The sequence below is a fragment of the Gigantopelta aegis genome, chromosome 8 (genome assembly GCF_016097555.1).
Source record: "Gigantopelta aegis isolate Gae_Host chromosome 8, Gae_host_genome, whole genome shotgun sequence".
Classification (NCBI taxonomy): domain Eukaryota; kingdom Metazoa; phylum Mollusca; class Gastropoda; order Neomphalida; family Peltospiridae; genus Gigantopelta; species Gigantopelta aegis.
In genome coordinates this window covers 403,851-429,187 of record NC_054706.1, presented here as the reverse complement: position 1 = coordinate 429,187, position 25,337 = coordinate 403,851, and the positions used below count along the sequence as shown (strand labels likewise).

The following is a 25,337-nucleotide window of genomic DNA, read 5'->3' as shown; positions in this document are numbered from 1 at the left end:
GATCTTATAATGAAAATGCGGAATTTCTACCAACCAACAAATAGGCAAAGATTCGGTCATATACGACAGTAATCCTGTTTGACGTTAAATACTTTTATATCGATCATCATCATAGTTAAAATGTGCACCCTCAATCAGGTTGAATTATAGTTCAAATGTACACCCTCTGTTTCTAACGGGCTGAATTATAGTTCAAATGTACACCCTCTGTTTCTAACGGGCTGAATTATAGTTCAAATGTACACCCTCTGTTTCTAACGGGCTGAATTAGTTCAAATGTACACCCTCTGTTTCTAACGGGCTGAATTACAGTTCAAATGTACACCCTCTGTTTCTAACGGGCTGAATTATAATTCAAATGTACACCCTCTGTTTCTAACGGGCTGAATTATTGTCAAAATGTTAAATAATACAAGTCTACGTTTTATTGTATAACAGTGAAGTGATTGAAATACAGTGGACCACAACACGCTAGTATTTCTCCGACTGTGTGTAGTTGGTGTTGGTGAGTGCGCAATCAGATCACTCAGTTGTTGTCCATGGTGTATTGGATCCAGTCCAGGTAGGGTCTCACCATCGTGTACAGCCCGGGGTAGTCGGCGTGTCCGCAGTCGTGTCCAGTCGAAACAACGGCCGTCAGTAGCCAGCGGTCATCGTGGAAACACGCCAAGGGTCCGCCAGAGTCGCCCTGAACGAGCAATAGAATAGAATAGAATAGAATAGAATAGAATACCGCCAATACTCCCTAAACGATGAATGTACATACAACAAATCAAATTACTAATGAAATATTCACACAAACATTTAATATTCACACAAATTCACACCACACTGGATATTCACAAAAACACTGAATTAGTCACACAAACATTGAATATTCACACCACACTGAATATTCACCACACCACAATGGATATTCACACAACCATTGATTATTCACACAAACAATGGATATTCACCCAACCATTGAATATACAAACAACCAGTACCATCGACGTCCAAAACTGCGTTCACCTAACGATAAAAACACGAATACGATATTTAAGGAAAATATTTTTCAGCTACGATACGTGAAACAAAATATATTGCAATCATTTAACATAAAAAATCAACAATGTGGATGTAAAACAAATCCATTCTAGTAAAATAAAATTAAACACCCTCCGGTAAACAGGAAAGAGTGCGACGTTTCTAACTGCGTTCAGGCGCATGCGTTTGCAAAAAGCATCGTAACGCGCATGTGCGGTTCATCATTTTCCATTTTTAAGGCCACTGCATGAAAAAATATATGTTTCTTAACTATGCACAATTGACGAACACTTAGTTTAAAGGGACACGCCCTAGTTACGGCTAGTTGTTAACCATTACGGCGTTGTTTTTCGCTATTAAACCCATTTTTTTCACAAATAAAATTGCACTTTACTTTCATTTTATTATTTAGAATACACATTTCCATTCACCTGAAGTGCTTTTTGGTAATCCTGGTAATCCTGATGTTTGTAAAACCACGAAATGCGTTTTTTTGTATTTCTTAAAAATCCGCGTGCACTCGAGAAAAAACCGTTAAGCAAGCGAGGTCCAATCTATTTTTAGAGGGAATCTTCCCGTGTAAACGTCACAGACGTTGGTATACCACGTGACCGTTATCATTTTGGTTCGGTTTGTTTTCTCGTGCACGGTTCGCGCAATCAACATCCGATTTGTTTTCGTTTGCTTGTTGTTCATTTGTGAGATTTTTCTTCACAATTCGTGAACATTTTCAGTAACAATAAAGTTCAGACAAGTAAGTATATCAATACAAAACGTTACAAACCCTTAAAACCAATAATTTTGCTAAGGCTTACGATATCTGGAGAGGGGATACAACCAGGACAGAACAGTTGGAACATGTCCAGGAGAGGTGAAAGGAACGCACCCCAAGTCTGTGCGCACTCTGTGAAATTTGTCGTGACGTAGGCATTGTTATGCTTCGAGCGACATCTACCGGTGACATCAGAATACTAACTTTCAAAATTATTTCAAGCAATTGGGACATGGGGATTCCCATGGTATTTATCGATATAAAACCTGCTTTTTCACTCCATTTGATAAAAACGTGATCTAAGTGTGTTACAGGTTTGTAGATTAACCTAATTATAATTTATTTTCGCTGGATGGAACTAGGGCGTGCGGCTTTAATATTCGAAATTCAATTTGCCAAGCGTTCTGGTCCGGTCCGCGTTTTATCAACACACATCGCTATCATTTGATGTCAATACTGATAGGCATTACGTTTATACCAGTGAATAGTTTGTAAAATATCATTAACAAAAAAAATGAATTGATTCATAATTAACACAATTTATACACTCAAAATTATTTACAATTGTTATGAATGGATTATGAATACTATTCACTACAAATAGTGGCAAAAAAATGTAGCATACCTTTTGCAAATCGAATATAATAACTGAAAACAAATTCTAACAACAGGGGTCTTAAAAATCATGAAAATTAAATGCTTTAGCCTTGTTGATCTGGCACGTGTGAGGTCATGTGACACGCACCGAATGTTAATTCATCTTTCTCCATTTGAAGTCCATTTCTACGAGTCATATGGACCCGATATCGGTAATTTTAAGGAATAAACAAAAACGACTTAGTAAAATTAATGGTTTTAGGGGTTTGTAAAGTTTTATATTTAGATACTTACTTTTCTGAACTTTATCGTTTATGAAAATGTTCATGTACTGTGAAGAAAAACCTCATAAATGAACGACATGCCGATGACAACAAAACGGATGTTGATTGCACGAAACGTGCACGAGAAAACAAAGTGAACGGAATTTGAAGCATAACGCAGTTAGGGACGTTGACGATATATATTTACACAAACATTGAATATTTACACCGCATTGAACATAGCATAAACATTTCGTCATAATATTATCAGCATTTTCCTGGTTACCACAAAACATATTTATATATAATAGTTGGCATATTTCCTCTACTGCAGTTTACAATTTCGTATTTCACTCAAAAATATAATAGCATTTAGGTAATATTTTTACTAACATTCCATTGCTATCACTTTTGTTATGGTCCATAAAAGCCACTAGTAGAAAGAAAACCCAAAACGAAAGCAAACACTCACTAAAAATACAACAAAAAACAACACAAAAATAGAAGACTAAAACGAAATAAGATATGAAAGAGAGAGAGAGAGAGAGAGAGAGAGAGAGAGAGAGAGAGAGAGAGAGAGAGAGAGAGAGAGAGAGAGAGAGAGAGAGAGAGAGAGAGAGAGAGATAGAAACGGAGAAGCGACGGGGGGAGAGAGAGAGAGAGAGACAGAGACAGACAGACAGACATAGAGGAGGGTGTGTGTGGGGGGGGGGGGGGGGTGTGTGTATAGAGACAGAGAGATGGAATGATGTCGCTGGTGCCAACCAGCTTACACTGGGATATTTTATATAACTTTCCCACAGAGAGGCCAGTACATGCATCGTTCTATAAAACCCATTGCAGTAATATTAAAATGTGTATATCATAGACAACCCAGTACATACATCGTTCTATAATAGCAATTACAATAATATTAAAATGTATTTACCATAGACAGGCCATAACACATATAGTTCTATAAAACACATTGCAGTAATATTAAAATGTGTTTACCATAGACAGATCAATACATACACCGTTCTATAAAACACATTACAATAATATTAAGACAGGCCAGTACATACACCGTTCTATAAAACCCATAACAGTAATATTAAGACAGCCCAATACATACATTGTTCTATAAAACACATTACAATAATATTAAGACAGGCCAGTACATACATTGTTCTATAAAACACATTACAATAATATTAAGACAGGCCAGTACATACATTGTTCTACAAGACCCATAACAGTAATATTAAGACAGGTCAGTACATACATTGTTCTACAAAACCCATAACAGTAATATTAAGACAGGCCAGTACATACATCGTTCTACAAAACCCATAACAGTAATATTAAGACAGGCCAGTACGTACATCGTTCTACAAAACCCATAACAGTAATATTAAGACAGGCCAATACATACATCGTTCTACAAAACCCATAACAGTAATATTAAGACAGGCCAGTACGTACATCGTTCTACAAAACCCATTACAGTAATATTAAGACAGGCCAATACATACATCGTTCTGCAAAACCCATTACAGTAATATTAAAATGTGTTTACCAAGCACGCGTCCTTGCCGCCAGGCGGCGTGCCGGCGCACATGATGGTGTCGTCGCGGGGCTGGTAGTACGCCTTGTCGGGGTCGTCGTCGGGCACGGCGTCGTAGCTGCGGATACACGGCGCCTTGCGCATCACAGTCACGTTCACCCACAGCGGGATGAACATTCCCCAGCCAAACGGCTCTGAAATCAAATGTGTAAACAGTTTTTGTTTTGTTTTGTTTAACGACACCACTAGAGCACATTGAGTAATTAAGCATCGGCTATTGGATGTCAAACATTTGGTAATTCTGACTCGTTTTATTTCGTGTTTTTTTGTTTAACGACACCAATGGAGCACATTGATTAATTAAGCATAGGCTATTGGATGTCAACCATTTTGGTAATAATTCTGACGCATAGTTATGAGAGGAAACCCGCTATACTTTTCCTAATGCCGCAAGGGATCTTTTATATGAGCTTTCCCACATAAAGGAAAGCACATACCATGGCCTTTGACCAGTTGTGGTGAACTGGTTGGAACGAAAAAAAAACCCAGTCAGTTGAATGGATCCACCAATGTGGTTCGATCCTGCGACGCAAGCACCTCAAGCGAGCATTCAACCGACTGAGCTAAAGCCCGCCCCTCAAATTTGTAAAGATGCGAAATGTAGTTACAGCTGCATTCTCCAGTTTATGTTCAACATTCATTTTGAGAATTTAAAGGAAAACATCAACTTTTGTTTGACCAATGACGAGGAGTTAAGAGTTCAGCCTCACCGTACGCGATCTGTCCCCATCCGGCGACAGCGACCTCGGTGCCGACGTTATCACAGCGGCCTTGTGAGTCGAGCCCAATGGGCTGCACCGTGGGCGTGAGGCGAGCTCGTCTCTTGAGCTTGATCAAAGTGAAATCTCGCAGCAGCGGCCTGGCTGGGGAATAGAGAATATAAGACGTGACAGCGTCCCTCGACATGTTTTATGCGGATATGATTAATAGAACGCAAGTTTGGTTAATGATAGAATGAATGAATGATAGAATGAATGAATGAATGAATGAATGAATGGACGTTCTCATTATGCGATTAGTTGTAGCGACTTCTCGCATGTGATCGAATCGTACTGTAAGAAGCCCTAAATCGGAAACACGTTAGTTGTATACCCCTACGATTAGAGTCGCTAAGACATATCGCATGCAACAAGTCGGTGCGACTAATCGCAAAATGAGAACGTCCCCTAAACGACACCCCAGCACACAGATACGCATGAGCTATTGGGTTTCAAAGGTAAGTACATGTACATGAATATGATTATCTATATTAGAAATACAAGTAATATACCATAATTATGTAAGCCACGGTGTAAAGAGCTCTGGGGAAAATGTATAATGTAAAGCCCAAGTCTCACATACACGAATTATACCCCGAATGTCCAGGAATATACACGATCCTATGCAGCCCCGATTGCTCCCGATTTTTTGCGACAAAATTTGCATGATTCGGCTTCTTTCCCGAACTGCGTACGAATGCTCACGACTGCTGCAGGAACTAATACGATACCATTACAATCTTGAACCCGATTCATTACGAATCGGAACGAACTACTACGTATTCCCTAGGATGCCTTCCCGAATACGCTACGAATCATAACGATTAATGCGGAACGCGTCAAGAATTACGACACACCTACGAATCCGCACGACTGCTACACGATTCAGTACGACTGCCTCAAGAACCAGTACGAATGCCGCAAGACGCCTATATGAAGGCCGCCGAAAAGGCCAAATTTTATTCGATGTTCTGCCTGCAAGCAGTGAACATCACCATACATGCATTGTAATGTTTGGAGACACAAAAGGGAGTATAAAAATAATATATTTGGATGCACATGAATCCTTAATCTGTTCCAGGGCTTTAATGATTGCCCAGGTTTCAGCAGTAAAGATTCATGCTGACTATCGCTATACATTTTTATTATATGTGCTGAAATCCTTGCAATTATTATTAGAAATAACTCAACTATTAAATGCATAAATATAGATGGTGAAGAATATTTAAGATCGCAATATGCTGACGACTCATGTTTTATTCTAGATGGATCTACCGAGTCCCTTCGCAGTACACTAATGGAATTAGACTATTATGAACAGATTTCAGGCCTAAACATAAATTATTCAAAATCAAAAGCTATATGGTATAAGCAATGGTCGTTTGCCAGGTGACGAATGTGGCCGTTTTACTTTTTACAACCATTTAGGTTCAAGCCATACTGTTTGAAAACATCCAAGCTGTTCCATAGCCATACACACGTGAAATCTGTTCACACTAATAAGCCATGGTTTGATGATAGATGCAGAACATTACACAATGGTTATCGAAATTCTTTGCATGTTTTTTAATACTGAACGTAATGTAAACAATAGGCAAGCTTTAGTTTTAGCTAAACGTATATACAAGACTTATGAGCGTAGAGTTAAAAGAAATTACTTGAGATTTGAAGGCAATAGGATTGGTTTCCTAAGAAAATGTAATCCTCGGCAGTTCTTTATTTTATTTAAAAAGCGCAAACGTGAACCGAAAACAGATTTATCTCTAGATGATTTTTTAAAACATTTGAAAGATTTAGCCAGTAACACAGACGACCCTCCAGATGCTGCAGAAGAACACGACGAGGGCACTTACGCAGAGCTCGACTGCCCAATCACTGAAGAAGAGGTTCACACAGTAATACGACATTTAAAATCACGAAAATCACCAGGAAAAGACCATTTACTTAATGAATATTTTATTACGTTCCAAGATGTATTTGTTCCTTTTTTGACTCGAATTTTTAATGTTATATTTGATAGTGGGATATTTCCTTCAAGTTGGTCGGAAGGTATTGTAATTCCTCTATATAAGAAAGGTAACGTAAATGATACACATAATTACAGAGGTATTACACTTGTCAGCTCTCTGGAAAAAAATTTCACTGCAATATTAAATAATAGATTGTTAAAGTGGTCAGACGAAAACGATGTTATTACAGATGCCAAGTTTGGTTTTAAACCAGGCTACGGCACAACTGATGCGATTTTTGCACTCCATGCTGTTATTATGAAAATGTTGGCGAGTAAAAAGAAATTGTATTGCTGTTTTGTAGACTATAGAAAAGCGTTTGATAGTGTAAATCGATGTAAATTATTATTTAAGTTAGCACGTTCCGGTATTACCGGCAAACTCTATAATATTATAAAATCGATGTATGACGGTTTGAAGACATGTGTTAAGTATCAGTCTCAGTTTTCAGACTATTTTAATTGTAATACTGGATTAATGCAAGGTGAAGCGTTATCACCATTTTTGTTTTCTATGTATATTAATGATTTTGAAAATGAGCTAATTAGTGGCTTATGTGAGCCAATGTATTTACACGATATTTCGTTGTTTCTTGTAATGTATGCTGATGACACTGTTCTTTTATCAGAGACAGTAGAAGGTCTTCATGTATGCTGATGACACTGTTCTTTTATCAGAGACAGTAGAAGGTCTTCATAAGATGCTTGATGTGCTCTGTGCATATAGTACAAAATGGAACATCAGTGTTAATATAGATAAAACAAAAATGGTTGTATTCAGAAATAGAGGTAAAATAACTGTTAAAGAATCATGGATATATAATGATGACCTAATTGAAATTGTTGATTTTTTTAATTACCTTGGATTGACATTGAATTTTAATGGAAAGTTTACTATATCACAAAGGGTAATTGCTTCACAGGGCAGAAAATGTATGAATCACATTTCAAAAATATGTAATAATCTATGCCTTAATAAGGACACGAAGTTACACGTTTTCGATACCTATGTTTCTAGTGTTTTAAATTATGGATGCGAAATATGGGGTTTTCATCCTGCTCATGATATTGAACATGTACATATGGATTTTTGTAAACGAATTTTGAATGTTAAGAAATGCACCACAAATGTAGTTGTTTTGACAGAACTTGGAAGAGTTCCTTTAAGTATTATGCGAAAAATTAGAATAGTTAAATATTGGTTGAAATTACTACAAACCAGAAATTGTATCTTAAAATCGTTATATGAAGATATGTTAGAACACATGAATCCCTCTAATTGGCTATACCAGGTAAGATATTTACTACTATCAATTGTTTTCGGAGATGTTTGGTGTAGTCAGCATGTAGATAGTGCTAACTCATTTTTAAAATGTTTAGAAATACATTTAACGGGCCAGTTTATTCAAGAGAAAGATGCTACAATAGACAAATCTCCAAAATGTACATTATATAAACTGCTGATAGATACTTTTTGTTTGCAATATCATCTTAGAATATCAATTCCTGAATGTTATGCCACGCTTATTACAAAATTTCGTGTATCTTCCCATCAATTGCTCATTGAACAAGGAAGATATTATGGTATAGAAAGATCTGAAAGAAAATGTAAATTGTGCAATAAGGACGATATAGAAGACGAATATCATTTTATTCTGATATGTCCATTGTATACAGGTTTACGAATTACTTACATAAAAAAATATTATTGGTTCAAACCATCTATGTTTAAAATTGTACAATTATTATCAGTTCAAAACAGAAAAGAACAATGTAATCTCGGTAAATTTCTCAAACATGCAACCTTTTTACGTTCTAAACATATATAACTGTCCATCCTCCAATTACACAATCACCCATTGTATATATTATCTGTTTGTATTATTGTTTATTGAATGCCTATGAGCCGTAATGCTTAAAGCTAATAAACTATACTATACTATGGATTGGGAGCAAAACGTTTTCTGAAGATGTTTACCACCATACAAGATGGAAATTGGACTGGGGCGCAACACAATTCAATTTACTTGGTATTAATTTTTCAGTAGATTTGGAAAATATTACTGCAGTTAATTATTAATCTAAAATAAAAGAAATGCAAAACTCCATGAAACTAACAGTTTTAGGAAAAATAGTTATTCTTAAAACTTTAATAATACCTAAAATAACACATCTTTTAATATCATTACCTAATCCTGGAGAAACGATCTTAAAAAACTTAAATACGTTATGTTTTAAATTTATATGGCAGAATAAGCCTGAAAAATTAAAAAGTGATTTAATAACTCAAGACTATAAAGCTGGATGTCTTAAAATGATAAACTTAAACAATTTTATGACTGCCTTAAAATGCTCATGGTTACGAAGATTATTTATAAGTAATTCACAATGGGTAAACCTATTTAATTTGGTTACTGGTATAACAACAAAGGAGATATTAAAATACGGAGACTATTATTTAACAAGAAAAATTAAAAATATTGCAAATAGATTTTGGAGAGATACCCTACTTAGCTGGCTAAAAATAGAGAAAGAACTTAATCCTCAAACCGTAGATGATATTTTATGTATTAATATTTGGCTGAATGATAGAATACTCATTGGTCGTAAGCCATTTCTATATAAACATTATTTTGAAAAAGGAATTGTTTTTATAAACGACCTTATTGACGAAAAAGGTGATACTTTAAAATATGATCAGTTCATAAAAAAAATACAATATATCCACCAATTTCATTAGCTATGTTTCGTTAACAAATGCAGTAAAACGTACATATATAGTTTAGATGATTTGAAAGATAACAAATTTAAAATGATTAATAACCCAATTCTTCCATTTAAACTTAATCTTTTATTAAAAAGACAAAGAGGATGTAAGGATATGTACAACTTATTAAACTCTAAATCGATAACTTCAAAATCGCAAGCTAAATACACCAATCAAGGTTTTATCTTTTCATCAAGTGAATGGGCAGAATATTATTTGCTTCCTTTTTAGAGCACTCAGGATTCAACATTAATATGGTTTCAATATAGACTAGTTCACCGAATCTTAGCTACGAACACTTTCTTATATATTATTCACTATGTTGAGTCAAACATGTGTAGCTTTTGTAACAACTATCCAGAAACCATACCACATCTATTTTTCGAATGCAATAAAGTTCACAACTTATGGGTTGCAGTTCAAAACTGGATATTGACTGGTATTATAATTAATTTCAATAAAGATAATGTTATCTTTGGTATTATTAATAACGAAAAATCTAACTTCCTTAACTTAACTGGTTAATTATTAACATAAAATATTATGTTTATGGAACTAAGATACAAAAAAAAAAAAAAAAATACTTAGAAATCAGTTGTTAAAAATCTGTTGAAGCAAAAGTTTGAAATTGATTTATTTTATATAAAAATTGCAAATACGAAATGTTTAATAAACAATGGGCTTCATGGGCTAACTTATTTAATGATAACGATTAAATGAAATATATGATGTTAGCTTTTAAAGTTTGTTCTTCTCTGTGGCTTGTTTGGAGATAGCGGAAAACAAGACAAATAGACATACACCTCACGTATAACCTTATCTCGTCTTCTACCTCTTTCTCCTCTTTCTTATCCTATCTATTCTCTTTATAATATCCCAGATTAAACCAATTACATGTATGTATTTGTTTGTGTATAGATATATGTGTTGTATATTTATTATATGTACAGCAGTGATTTGGGGCTCCCATCCCTGACACTGTTATGTTTGTGATCTGGGACAATACAAAAAAAAGAAGAAAAAAAAGAGATTCATGCTGAATCGGGCAATCTCATGAAAATTAGTGTGTCTAATGCAAAAACTGTAGCAGAATGCACGAAATTCCCTTCCGATGATGCATCTGTGGAAACAGGAACAGTAATCACGGTACCTATCTTGGATTTCCATGAAATGTTGTTTATAAATAACTGCATCTGTGCGATCTTTCTTCAGATGCACAAAATGGAATACAGTTTTGTTTGGTTGTTACACCCTCTAACAGGGGTCCTATTCGAGCAAGTCAGTAGCGCATTCATAGTTGTAACCTTCATCATCCCCTCGTATACTAATAACTACTAAGTATAGAGTTAAACAAGTCAACGTTCGTCATCCCCTCGTACACAACGTTCGTCATCCCCTCGTACACTAGTAACTACTAAGTATAGAGTTAAACAAGTCAACGTTCGTCATCCCCTCGTACACTAGTAACTACTAAGTATAGAGTTAAACAAGTCAACGTTCGTCATCCCCTCGTACACTAGTAACTACTAAGTATAGAGTTAAACAAGTCAACGTTCGTCAGCCCCTCGTACACTAATAACTACTAAGTATAGAGTTAAACAAGTCAATGTTCGTTTTGTTTTATGACACCACTAGATCATATGACTTTATTGGCTATTGGATGTCAAACATTAGGTAATTCTGACATATTGTCTAAGAGAGGAAAACCGTTACCGTATATAAAATACCTAAATGCTCTCGGTGTAAAACTATCTACGTATTCATCCACACTCGTCAACTTCGTGCTACCGTCATGCGAAGAGGCGGGACCTAGCCTAGTAGTAAAGCGCTCACTTGATGCGTGCTTGGTTAGGACAGATCCCCGTCGGTGGCATTAATGGGATATTTCTCGTTCTAGCCAGTGCTCCACAACTGGTGTAACAAAGGCTATGGTATGTACTACCCTGTCTGTGGGATGGTGCATATAAAATATCCCTTGCTGCTAATCGAAAAGAGTAGCCCATGAAGTGGCGACAACGGATTTCCTCTCTCTATAGCTGTGTGGTCCTTAACCATATGTCTGACGCCATATAACCGTAAATAAAATATGTTGAGTGCGTCGTTAAATAAAACATTTCCTTCCTCCCTTCCGTCATGTGATATACCTGAATACTCGGGATGTACAAAATATCTACGTATTCCACCATACTCATTAACTCATGCTATCGTCATGTGATATACCTGAATACTCGGGGTGTACAAAATATCTACGTATTCCACCATACTCATTAACTCATGCTACAGTCATGTGATATACCTGAATACTCGGGGTGTACAAAATATCTACGTATTCCACCATACTCATTAACTCATGCTACAGTCATGTAATATACCTGAATACTCGGGGTGTACAAAATATCTACGTATTCGAATTCGCTGTTCTCCAACCTCTCGTCGGTATTGGTTATGCTCTCCAAGAACGACAACCCAATTCCTGCTGTTATTGAGCGTAGGCCACTCGTTTCCACTGCAAGCATTAAAGCAACAATAATCAAAATTATTTTCTTTACCGGTGTGGCAGAAACACGGTTTCTATTAAAGGCGTCTGAATACATATATCGTCAAGTAATTATTTATCAAAGTCTGTGTATGGAAAACGCATACAAACCGCCATCCCCTTTAAAACAGTAACACACGCGCACGCGCACCCTCGCGAATACCACAAACCCCAACCAACAAACCCTAAAAAACCCTAAGGTTTGGAGTCGGTATCTGGATTAAAATCCCATGCCTCGACTGGGATCCGAACCCAGTACCTACCAACCTGTAGACCGATGGCCTAACCACGACGCCACCAAGGCCGGTGAAAAACCTAGATACTGCCACGATTTGCAATATCGGGTTCACAAGGGAAGTAATTTGTCTGGATAGCTTGACACATTATTATGTCCCTTCGGCTGAAGAAACTTTGCTTTATCATTTATGAAGACCAATATTCTCAAAATGTTTATTTAACGGTACCTCGACTGAAAAAAGAAAGAAAGAAATGTTTTATTTGACGGTGCACTCAACACATTGTATTTACGGTTATATGGCGTCAGACATATGGTTAAGAACCACACAGATATTGAGAGAGGAAACCCGCTGTCGCCACCACATGGGCTACTCTTTTCGATTAGCAGCAAGGGCTATTTTATATGCACCATCCCACAGACAGGGTAGTACATAACACAGCCTTTGATATGCCAGTCGTGGTGCACTGGCAGGAACGAGAAATAACCCAATGGGCCCACCGACGGGGATCGATCCCTCACCGACCGCACATCGAGCGAGCGCTGTACCACTGGGCTACGTCTCGCCCCCGTACCTCGACTGATGTTCAGGTAGCACGTGACCAAGTAGAAAATAGCGACTAGGTAGTGAACGATCCTTCTTGTTATTTATTCCGCAATCACTGTACACATTGGCAAGATATGATGAACAGCCTATAGTCCGTCCCATCCTCCAACAAAAATGTTTCTTTGTAAATAATTTCAGTTTGCTTTGACATATTTTTAAAGAAAAGTAAAAATGTTTTGGAAATAACAAAAATATACTCGTTTTTTTTGCAATTTAGAAAACAATCTACTCAGAAATAAATAACGTGTAGTGAATTCCGTAATGTGAAAAAATGCGTTCCCCGTCAGATAGGCTATAGATAAATCTCTATATATTCGGTCACTGACCAATAAACATATTCTTTAAATACAAACAACTTTTAGTTTTGCAATAACAATACAAATCTTGTGATAGTCAACAAAGCAAAGTTAGCGACTTAACATGTGTATGCTGCGTAATACTAACTAGCTAAAGTTCACGATGTTTAGAGTATTTGAATACTAACTAGCTAAAGTCCACGATGTTCAGAGTAGTTGAATACTAACTAGCTAAAGTCCACGATGTTTAGAGTATTTGAATACTAACTAGCTAAAATCCACGATGTTTAGAGTATTTAAATTAGGATAGAGAAGTAAAATGTTTCGTTTTATCGAGATGTATTATTGCGTTTATGGAAATACTATACACTGACTCGAAACAATGTCCTGCTGTAAGGACCCACCGCGGGTGAATCAAGGACCCCGTGCACAGATGACGTAGCCTGGTCCTGTTGGTGAAGGGGTGGTCCTGTCTGAAGTGGAGGGAGACCAGCCACGGCCATTGGCCAACCTCGAGCGGCGCTCCGCCCACTATTCGCTTTACTCGAACATGGCGGCTCGTCGACTCACATATGACGAACGCTAACAATCAGAAAATATGAGAAAAAAAAATCAAAGTGAAATAAAAAAGAGATAATAAGTATAAGAAAAAGAAAGGAAGCAAGATCTCATCCCCAAACCGCACAAGGAACTACAGCACCAGCAGCTACAACACAAACACAAAACATATCACAGCGAGTTCCTATCAAACAAAACATATCACAGGGAGTTCCTATAAAACAAACCATATCACAGCGAGTTCCTATAAAACAAAATATCACAGGGAATTTCTATAAAAGAAAACATATCACAGCGAGTTCCTATAAAACAAAATATCACAGCGAGTTCCTATAAAACAAAACATATCACAGCGAGTTCCTATAAAACAAAACATATCACAGCGAGTTCCTATAAAACAAAACATATCACAGCGAGTTCCTATAAAACAAAACAAAATATCACAGGGAGTTCCTATAAAACAAAACATATCACAGCGAGTTCCTATAAATCAAAACATATCACAGCGAGTTCCTATAAAACAAAACATATCACAGCGAGTTCCTATAAAACAAAATATCACAGCGAGTTCCTATAAAACAAAATATATCACATCGAATTCCTATAAAACAAAATATCACAGCGAGTTCCTATCAAACAAAACATATCACGGCGAGTTCCAATAAAACAAAACATATCACAGCGAGTTCCTATAAAACAAAACATATCACAGCGAGTTTCTATAAAACAAAACATATCACAGCGAGTTTCTATAAAACAAAACAAAATATCACAGCGAGTTCCTATAAAACAAAACAAAATATCACAGCAAGTTCCTACAAAACAAAACATATCACAGCGAGTTCCTATAAAACAAAGCATATAACAGCGAGTTCCTATAAAAGAAAACAAAATATCACAGGGAGTTCCTATAAAACAAAACAAAATATCACAGCGAGTTCCTACAAAACAAAACATATCACAGCGAGTTCCTATCAAACAAAATATCACAGCGAGTTTTTATAAAACAAAACATATCACAGCGAGTTCCTATAAAACAAAACATATCACAGCGAGTTCCTATAAAAGAAAACAAAATATCACAGCGAGTTCCTATAAAAAAACCCATATCACAGTGAGTTCCTATAAAAAAAAACATCACAGTGAGTTCCTATAAAACAAAACATATCACAGCGACTTCATATAAAAAAAATCACAGCGAGTTCCTATAAAACAAAACATATCACAGCGAGTTCCTAAAAAACAAAATATATCACAGCGAGTTCCTATAAAATAAAATATCACAGCGAGTTCCTCTAAAACAAAACATATCACAGCGAGTTCAAATAAAAAAACATCACAGCGAGTTCCTATAAAACAAAACATATCACAGCGAGTTCCTATCAAACAAAATATCACAGCGAGTTCCTATCAAACAAAACATATCACGGCAAGTTCCTATAAAACAAAATATCACAGCGAGTTCCTATAAAACAAAACATATGACAGCGAATTCCTATAAAACAAAACATATCACAGCGAGTTCCGATAAAACAAAACATATCACAGCGAGTTCCGATAAAACAAAACATATCACAGCGAGTTCCTATAAAACAAAACATATCACAGCGAGTTCCTATAAAACAAAATATCACAGCGAGTTCCTATCAAAGAAAACATATCACAGCGAGTACCTGTAAAACAAAACATATCACAGCGAGTTCCTATAAAACAAAACATATCACAGCGAGTTCCTATAAAACAAAATATCACAGCGAGTTCCTATCAAAGAAAACATATCACAGCGAGTTCCTATAAAACAAAACATATCACAGCGAGTTCCTATTAAACAAAATATCACAGCGAGTTCCTATCAAAGAAAACATATCACAGCGAGTTCCTGTAAAACAAAATATCACAGCGAGTTCCTATAAAACAAAACTAATCACAGCGAGTTCCTATAAAACAAAACATATCACAGCGAGTTTTTATAAAACAAAACATATCACAGCGAGTTCCTATAAAACAAAACATATCACAGCGAATTCCTATAAAAGAAAACAAAATATCACAGCGAGTTTCTATAAAAAAACCCATATCACAGCGAGTTCCTATAAAAAAAACCCATATCACAGTGAGTTCCTATGAAACAAAACATATCACAGCGAGTTCATATAAAAAAAATCACAGCGAGTTCCTATAAAACAAAACATATCACAGCGAGTTCTTATCAAACAAAATATCACAGCGAGTTCCTATAAAACAAAACATATGACAGCGAGTTCCTAAAAAAGAAAACATATCACAGCGAGTTCCTATAAAACAAAACATATCACAGCGAGTTTCTATAAAACAAAATATCACAGCGAGTTCCTATAAAACAAAACATATGACAGCGAATTCCTATAAAACAAAACATATGACAGCGAGTTCCGATAAAACAAAACATATCACAGCGAGTTCCTATAAAACAAAACATATCACAGCGAGTTCCTATAAAACAAAATATCACAGCGAGTTCCTATCAAAGAAAACATATCACAGCGAGTACCTGTAAAACAAAACATATCACAGCGAGTTCCTATAAAACAAAACATATCACAGCGAGTTCCTATAAAACAAAATATCACAGCGAGTTCCTATCAAAGAAAACATATCACAGCGAGTTCCTATAAAACAAAACATATCACAGCGAGTTCCTATTAAACAAAATATCACAGCGAGTTTTTATAAAACAAAACATATCACAGCGAGTTCCTATAAAACAAAAGAAAATATCACAGAGAGTTCCTATAAAACAAAACAAAATATCACAGCGAGTTCCTACAAAACAAATCGTATAACAGCGAGTTCCTATAAAAGAAAACATATCACAGCGAATTCCTATAAAACAAAATATCACAGCGAGTTCCTATAAAACAAAACATATTACAGCGAGTTCCTATAAAACAAAACATATCACAGCGAGTTCCTATAAAACAAAACATGATTTAACAAATTTCACGTCAATATGGGTCTAAAACATGTTTGACCTACTAACATTAGCGAATTTAAATTATTTTACCTCTTCTTTGATACGCAATTCAGCAGCATGGAAAAAGGAAATAATAGTACTTAATTATTAATAACCAAAACCAACCTTAACGCGGCAATGGCGTTCGGCAGACTATTTTGAACGATACAGTCAATTGTATCATCTAATTTCATTCAACTTTATATACAGTCATTAAGGCTGGTAGGTACCGAGTTCGCATTCCAATACCGGCTACCATGTAAAGTGAGTTTTGACGGCTCACTGTGGGAAATGTAAGGCAACTACATGCTTACAGAACTAGTTTAAACATTTTACAACTGGCAAGGAAATATCCGCTGTATTCAATTTAAAGGAAAACCACGAGAACGTTGTTATCCCTGCATCGCGATTGTCGTTTCGTGTTGATGGTTACCCCTGTATCGCGATTGTCGTTTCGTGTTGATAGTTACCCCTGTATCGCGAGTATCGTTTTTTGTTGATAGTTACCTCTGTATAGCGATTGTCGTTTGGGGTTGATAGTTTCCTCTGTATTGCGGTTGTCGAATTGTGTTAATAGTTACCTCTGTATCGCGATTGTCGTTTTGTTTTGATAGTTACCCCTGTACTGCGATTATCGTTTTTTGTTAATAGTTACCTCTGTATCGCGATTGTCGTTTTGTGTTGGTAGTTACTCATGTATCGCGATTATAGTTTTGTTGTTGTTGATAGTTACCTCTGTATCGCGATTGTCGTTTTGAGTTGATAGTTACCCTTGTATCGCGATTGTCGTTTCGTGTTGATAGTTACCCCTGTATCGCGATTATCGTTTTGTGTTTATAGTTACCTCTGTATCGCGATTGTCGTTTTGTGTTGATAGTTACCTCTTTATCGCGATTGTCGTTTTGTGTTGATAGTTACCCCTGTATCGCGATTATCGTTTTGCGTTGATAGTTACCTCTGTATTGCGATTGTCGTATTGTGTTGATAGTTACCCTTGTATCGCGATTGTCGTTTCGTGTTGATAGTTACCCCTGTATCGCGATTATCGTTTTGTGTTGATAGTTACCTCTGTATCGCGATTGCCGTTTTGTGTTGATAGTTACCTCTGCATCGCGATTATCGTTTTTTGTTGATAGTTATCTCTGTATCGCGATTGTCGTTTTATGTTGATAGTTACCCATCTATCTCGATTGTCGTTTTGTGTTGATAGTTACCCTTGTATCGCGATTGTCGTTTCGTGTTGATAGTTACCCCTGTATCGCGATTATCGTTTTGTGTTTATAGTTACCTCTGTATCGCGATTGTCGTTTTGTGTTGATAGTTACCTCTTTATCGCGATTGTCGTTTTGTGTTGATAGTTACCCCTGTATCGCGATTATCGTTTTGTGTTGATAGTTACCTCTGTATTGCGATTGTCGTATTGTGTTGATAGTTACCCTTGTATCGCGATTGTCGTTTCGTGTTGATAGTTACCCCTGTATCGCGATTATCGTTTTGTGTTGATAGTTACCTCTGTATCGCGATTGTCGTTTTGTGTTGATAGTTACCTCTCTATCGCGATTGTCGTTTGGTGTTTATAGTTACCCTGTATCACGATTATCGTTTTTTGTTGATAGTTACCTCTGTATCGCGATTGTCGTTTCGTGTTGACAGTTACCCCTGTATCGCGATTATCGTTTTGTATTGATAGTTACCCCTGTATCGCGAATGTCGTTTGGTGTTTATAGTTACCCTGTATCGCAAAGATCGTTTCGTGTTGATAGTTACCCCTGTATTGCGATTATCGTTTTGTGTTGATAGTTATGCCTCTATCTCGATTGTCGTTTTTTGTTGATAGTTACCTCTCTATCGCGATTGTCGTTTTGTGTTGATAGTTACCCCTGTATCGCGATTATCGTTTTTTGTTTATAGTTACCTCTGTATCGCGATTGTCGTTTGGTGTTTATAGTTACCCTGTATCGCAAAGATCGTTTCGTGTTGATAGTTACCCCTGTATTGCGATTATCGTTTTGTGTTGATAGTTATGCCTCTATCTCGATTGTCGTTTTTTGTTGATAGTTACCTCTCTATCGCGATTGTCGTTTTGTGTTGATAGTTACCCCTGTATCGCGATTATCGTTTTTTGTTTATAGTTACTCATGTATCGCGATTATAGTTTTGTTGTTGTTGATAGTTACCTCTGTATCGCGATTATCGTTTTGAGTTGATAGTTACTTCTGCATCGCGATTATCGTTTTGTGTTGATAGTTATCCCTCTATCTCGATTGTCCTTTTGTGTTGATAGTTACCTCTATCTCGATTGTCGTTTTTTGTTGATAGTTACCTCTCTATCGCGATTGTCGTTTTGTGTTGATAGTTACCCCTGTATCGCGATTATCGTTTTGTGTTGATAGTTACCTCTGTATCGCGATTATCGTTTTTTGTTTATAGTTACCTCTGTATCGCGATTGTCGTTTTGTGTTGATAGTTACCCCTGTATCGCGATTATCGTTTTTTGTTTATAGTTACCTCTGTATCGCGATTGTCGTTTGATGTTTATAGTTACCCTGTATCGCATAGATCGTTTCGTGTTGATAGTTACCCCTGTAGCGCGATTATCGTTTTGTGTTGATAGTTATCCGTCTATCTCGATTGTCCTTTTGTGTTGATAGTTACCTCTATCTCGATTGTCGTTTTTTGTTGATAGTTACCTCTCTATCGCAATTGTCGTTTTGTGTTGATAGTTACCCCTGTATCGCGATTATCGTTTTGTGTTGATAGTTACCTCTGTATCGCGATTGTCGTTTCGTGTAGACAGTTACCCCTGTATAGCGATATTCGTTTTTTGTTTATAGTTACCTCTGTATCGCGATTGTCGTTTTGAGTTGATAGTTACCCCTGTATCGCGATTATCGTTTTGTGTTGATAGTTACCTCTGTATCGCGATTATCGTTTTGTGTTGATAGTTACCTCTGTATTGCGATTGTCGTATTGTGTTGATAGTTACCCTTGTATCGCGATTGTCGTTTCGTGTTGATAGTTACCCCTGTATCGCGATTATCGTTTTGTGTTGATAGTTACCTCTGTATCGCGATTGTCGTTTTGTGTTGGTAGTTATCCCTGTATCGTGATTATCGTTTGGTGTTTATAGTTACCCTGTATCACGATTATCGTTTTTTGTTGATAGTTACCTCTGTATCGCGATTGTCGTTTCGTGTTGACAGTTACCCCTGTATCGCGATTATCGTTTTGTATTGATAGTTACCCCTGTATCGCGAATGTCGTTTGGTGTTTATAGTTACCCTGTATCGCAAAGATCGTTTCGTGTTGATAGTTACCCCTGTATTGCGATTATCGTTTTGTGTTGATAGTTATGCCTCTATCTCGATTTTCGTTTTTTGTTGATAGTTACCTCTCTATCGCGATTGTCGTTTTGTGTTGATAGTTACCCCTGTATCGCGATTATCGTTTTTTGTTTATAGTTACCTCTGTATCGCGATTGTCGTTTGGTGTTTATAGTTACCCTGTATCGCAAAGATCGTTTCGTGTTGATAGTTACCCCTGTATTGCGATTATCGTTTTGTGTTGATAGTTATGCCTCTATCTCGATTGTCGTTTTTTGTTGATAGTTACCTCTCTATCGCGATTGTCGTTTTGTGTTGATAGTTACCCCTGTATCGCGATTATCGTTTTTTGTTTATAGTTACCTCTGTATCGCGATTGTCGTTTGGTGTTTATAGTTACCCTGTATCGCAAAGATCGTTTTGTGTTGATAGTTACCCCTGTAGCGCGATTATCGTTTTGTGTTGATAGTTATCCCTCTATCTCGATTGTCCTTTTGTGTTGATAGTTACCTCTATCTCGATTGTCGTTTTTTGTTGATAGTTACCTCTCTATCGCGATTGTCGTTTTGTGTTGATAGTTACTCATGTATCGCGATTATAGTTTTGTTGTTGTTGATAGTTACCTCTGTATCGCGATTATCGTTTTGAGTTGATAGTTACTTCTGCATCGCGATTATCGTTTTTTGTTGATAGTTACCTCTGTATCGCGATTGTCGTTTTATGTTGATAGTTACCCATCTATCTCGATTGTCGTTTTGTGTTGATAGTTACCCTTGTATCGCGATTGTCGTTTCGTGTTGATAGTTACCCCTGTATCGCGATTATCGTTTTGTGTTTATAGTTACCTCTGTATCGCGATTGTCGTTTTGTGTTGATAGTTACCTCTTTATCGCGATTGTCGTTTTGTGTTGATAGTTACCCCTGTATCGCGATTATCGTTTTGCGTTGATAGTTACCTCTGTATTGCGATTGTCGTATTGTGTTGATAGTTACCCTTGTATCGCGATTGTCGTTTCGTGTTGATAGTTACCCCTGTATCGCGATTATCGTTTTGTGTTGATAGTTACCTCTGTATCGCGATTGTCGTTTTGTGTTGATAGTTACCTCTGCATCGCGATTATCGTTTTTTGTTGATAGTTACCTCTGTATCGCGATTGTCGTTTTATGTTGATAGTTACCCATCTATCTCGATTGTCGTTTTGTGTTGATAGTTACCCTTGTATCGCGATTGTCGTTTCGTGTTGATAGTTACCCCTGTATCGCGATTATCGTTTTGTGTTTATAGTTACCTCTGTATCGCGATTGTCGTTTTGTGTTGATAGTTACCTCTTTATCGCGATTGTCGTTTTGTGTTGATAGTTACCCCTGTATCGCGATTATCGTTTTGCGTTGATAGTTACCTCTGTATTGCGATTGTCGTATTGTGTTGATAGTTACCCTTGTATCGCGATTGTCGTTTCGTGTTGATAGTTACCCCTGTATCGCGATTATCGTTTTGTGTTGATAGTTACCTCTGTATCGCGATTGTCGTTTTGTGTTGATAGTTACCTCTCTATCGCGATTGTCGTTTTGTGTTGATAGTTACCCCTGTATCGCGATTATCGTTTTGTGTTGATAGTTACCTCTGTATTGCGATTGTCGTTTTGTGTTGGTAGTTATCCCTGTATCGTGATTATCGTTTGGTGTTTATAGTTACCCTGTATCACGATTATCGTTTGTTGTTGATAGTTACCTCTGTATCGCGATTGTCGTTTCGTGTTGACAGTTACCCCTGTATCGCGATTATCGTTTTGTATTGATAGTTACCCCTGTATCGCGATTGTCGTTTGGTGTTTATAGTTACCCTGTATCGCAAAGATCGTTTTGTATTGATAGTTACCCCTGTATCGCGATTGTCGTTTGGTGTTTATAGTTACCCTGTATCGCAAAGATCGTTTTGTGTTGATAGTTACCCCTGTAGCGCGATTATCGTTTTGTGTTGATAGTTATCCCTCTATCTCGATTGTCCTTTTGTGTTGATAGTTACCTCTATCTCGATTGTCGTTTTTTGTTGATAGTTGCCTCTCTATCGCGATTGTCGTTTTGTGTTGATAGTTACCCCTGTATCGCGATTATCGTTTTGTGTTGATAGTTACCTCTGTATCGCGATTATCGTTTTTTGTTTATAGTTACCTCTGTATCGCGATTGTCGTTTTGTGTTGATAGTTACCCCTGTATCGCGATTATCGTTTTTTGTTTATAGTTACCTCTGTATCGCGATTGTCGTTTGATGTTTATAGTTACCCTGTATCGCATAGATCGTTTCGTGTTGATAGTTACCCCTGTATCGCGATTATCGTTTTGTGTTGATAGTTATCCCTCTATCTCGATTGTCCTTTTGTGTTGATAGTTACCTCTATCTCGATTGTCGTTTTTTGTTGATAGTTACCTCTCTATCGCAATTGTCGTTTTGTGTTGATAGTTACCCCTGTATCGCGATTATCGTTTTGTGTTGATAGTTACCTCTGTATCGCGATTGTCGTTTCGTGTAGACAGTTACCCCTGTATAGCGATATTCGTTTTTTGTTTATAGTTACCTCTTTATCGCGATTGTCGTTTTGTGTTGATAGTTACCCCTGTATCGCGATTATCGTTTTGTGTTGATAGTTACCTCTGTATTGCGATTGTCGTATTGTGTTGATAGTTACCCTTGTATCGCGATTGTCGTTTCGTGTTGATAGTTACCCCTGTATCGCGATTATCGTTTTGTGTTGATAGTTACCTCTGTATCGCGATTGTCGTTTTGTGTTGATAGTTACCTCTCTATCGCGATTGTCGTTTTGTGTTGATAGTTACCCCTGTATCGCGATTATCGTTTTGTGTTGATAGTTACCTCTGTATTGCGATTGTCGTTTTGTGTTGGTAGTTATCCCTGTATCGTGATTGTCGTTTTGTGTTGATAGTTACCCCTGTATCGCGATTATCGTTTTGTGTTGATAGTTACCCCCTGTATCGCGATTATCGTTTGGTGTTTATAGTTACCCTGTATCGCAATGACCGTTTCGTGTAGCTAGTTACCCCTCTATCTCGATTATCGTTTTGTATTGATAGTTACCACTATATCGCAATGATCGTATCGTGTTGATGGTTCGAAGGAATGTCGACTTATGTTTGACTTGCACATCACCACAAACTGTCTTGAACACAACGTTTGTTTTTTGTGTTTGTGAAGTTTCTATTTTGGGTAATGTTATTTTGATATGCGTCATCCTGAAAAGGATGCAGAGTTATAGATAGGTGAGGTGCACGACACTCAAACAGTTCGACCATACGGTTCAAACATAAACAAACTGCTAGTTAGTCAGCATGTTCCTGATCGCACATTCCAATTTCCATATTTTAATAACCTTTCCTACACGATATCGCTACCACAATGGCAAATTCAAAAGTGCAAACTAAACAAAAAGCAAACTATCTAATATTGTTATAAACACAAATTACGTGTTGCGTTATTTGCTTGAATCCGTTAACTGTGTGTCGCGTGATATAGAACAGGACTGTTCGCCCTTGTAGCTGTGTATATAAGTGTGGACGTGACGTGTAACAGTTAAAACACCTTACCTGGAAATAGAAGACAAACGGCCCTGATAAAGTGATGGATCTTCATTTCTCCCCCTCCGAGTTTCTGCATGCCTGCTTCATTGATTCAGTCGATACCAGTTACTTACAAACGGAGTCAAGTTGCTTTCCGTTATGTCAACCTCTTTAAAGCCGCACGCCCTAGTTCCATCCAGCGAAAATAAATTATAATTTGGATAATCTACAAACCTGTAACACACTTAGATCATGTTTTTATCAAATGGAGTGAAAAAGCAGGTTTTATATCGATAAATACCATGGGAATCCCCATGTCCCAATTGCTTGAAATAATTTTGAAAGTTAGTATTCTGATGTCACCGGTAGATGTCGCTCGAAGCACAACAATGCCTACGTCACGACAAATTTCACAGAGTGCGCACAGACTTGGGGTGCGTTCCTTTCACCTCTCCTGGACATGTTCCAACTGTTCTGTCCTGGTTGTATCCCCTCTCCAGATATCGTAAGACTTAGCAAAATTATTGGTTTTAAGGGTTTGTAACGTTTTGTATTGAGATACTTACTTGTTTGAACTTTATTGTTACTGAAAATGTTCACGAATTGTGAAGAAAAATCTCACAAATGAACAACAAGCAAACAACAAATCGGATGTTGATTGCGCGAACCGTGCACAAGAAAACAAACCGAACCAAAATGATAACGGTCACGTGGTATACCAACGTCTGTGACGTTTACACAGGAAGATTCACACTAAAAATAGATTGGACCTCGCTTGCTTAACGGTTTTTTCTCGAGTACACGCGGATTTTTAAGGAATACAAAAAACGCATTTCATGGTTTTACAAACATCAGGATTACCAGGATTACCAAAAAGCACTTCAGGTGAATGGAAATGTGTATTCTAAATAATAAAATGTAATAAAGTGCAATTTTATTTGTGAATAAATGGGTTTAATAGCGAAAAACAACGCCGTAATGGTTAACAACTAGCCGTAACTAGGGCGTGTCCCTTTAAACAGAGTTAAGTGTTTCTTTCAGTAGATATGAACGGAAAACCGCTAGTGGCGGATCCACGACGTTTGAACGGTGTGTGTGTGTGTGTGTGTGTGTGTGTGTGTGTGTGTGTGTGTGTGTGTATGAAAGTTAGTATTAATATTAAACAGTATAGTCCGTTTGAACGGTGTGTGTGTGTGTGTGTGTGTATGAAAGTTAGTATTAATATCAAACAGTATAGTCCGTTTGAACGGTGTGTGTGTGTGTATATGAAAGTTAGTATTAATATCAAACAGTATAGTCCGTTTAAACGGTGTGTGTGTGTGTGTGTGTGAAAGTTAGTATTAATATCAAACAGTATAGTCCGTTTGAACGGTGTGTGTGTGTGTGTGTGTGTGTGTGTGTTTGTGTATGAAAGTTA

General features: G+C 36.9%; 1 protein-coding gene across 2 annotated transcripts; it reads right to left on the bottom strand.

Moving 5' to 3' along the window:
* Window positions 1-407: 407 nt before the first annotated feature.
* On the bottom strand, window positions 408-24,153 carry LOC121379387 (serine protease 33-like). Of its 2 annotated transcripts, XM_041507980.1 has the most exons (6): window positions 23,948-24,153; window positions 13,849-14,056; window positions 12,173-12,306; window positions 4,978-5,130; window positions 4,220-4,401; window positions 408-688 (listed from the first exon to the last, which is right to left on the bottom strand). In XM_041507980.1, exons 1-6 carry the CDS (start codon window positions 24,015-24,017, stop codon window positions 527-529), a joined length of 909 nt encoding a protein of 302 aa, XP_041363914.1. In that variant the 5' UTR covers window positions 24,018-24,153; the 3' UTR covers window positions 408-526. The 2 variants fall into 2 exon arrangements, with proteins under 2 accessions (XP_041363914.1, XP_041363915.1); XM_041507981.1 differs by lacking the exon at window positions 4,978-5,130.
* Between the last annotated feature and the right edge of the window lie 1,184 nt (window positions 24,154-25,337).

Coding starts and splice junctions, on each gene's coding strand:
- LOC121379387 (XM_041507980.1), bottom strand. CDS start 24,017: ATGCAGAAACTCGGAGGGGGAGAAATGAAGATCCATCACTTTATCAGG. Junction 5,131..12,172: donor TGTACACCCCGAGTATTCAG/GTATATTACATG, acceptor TCTATTCCCCAG/CCAGGCCGCTGCTGCGAGAT. Junction 689..4,219: donor GCGGCAAGGACGCGTGCTTG/GTAAACACATTT, acceptor TTGCTCGTTCAG/GGCGACTCTGGCGGACCCTT.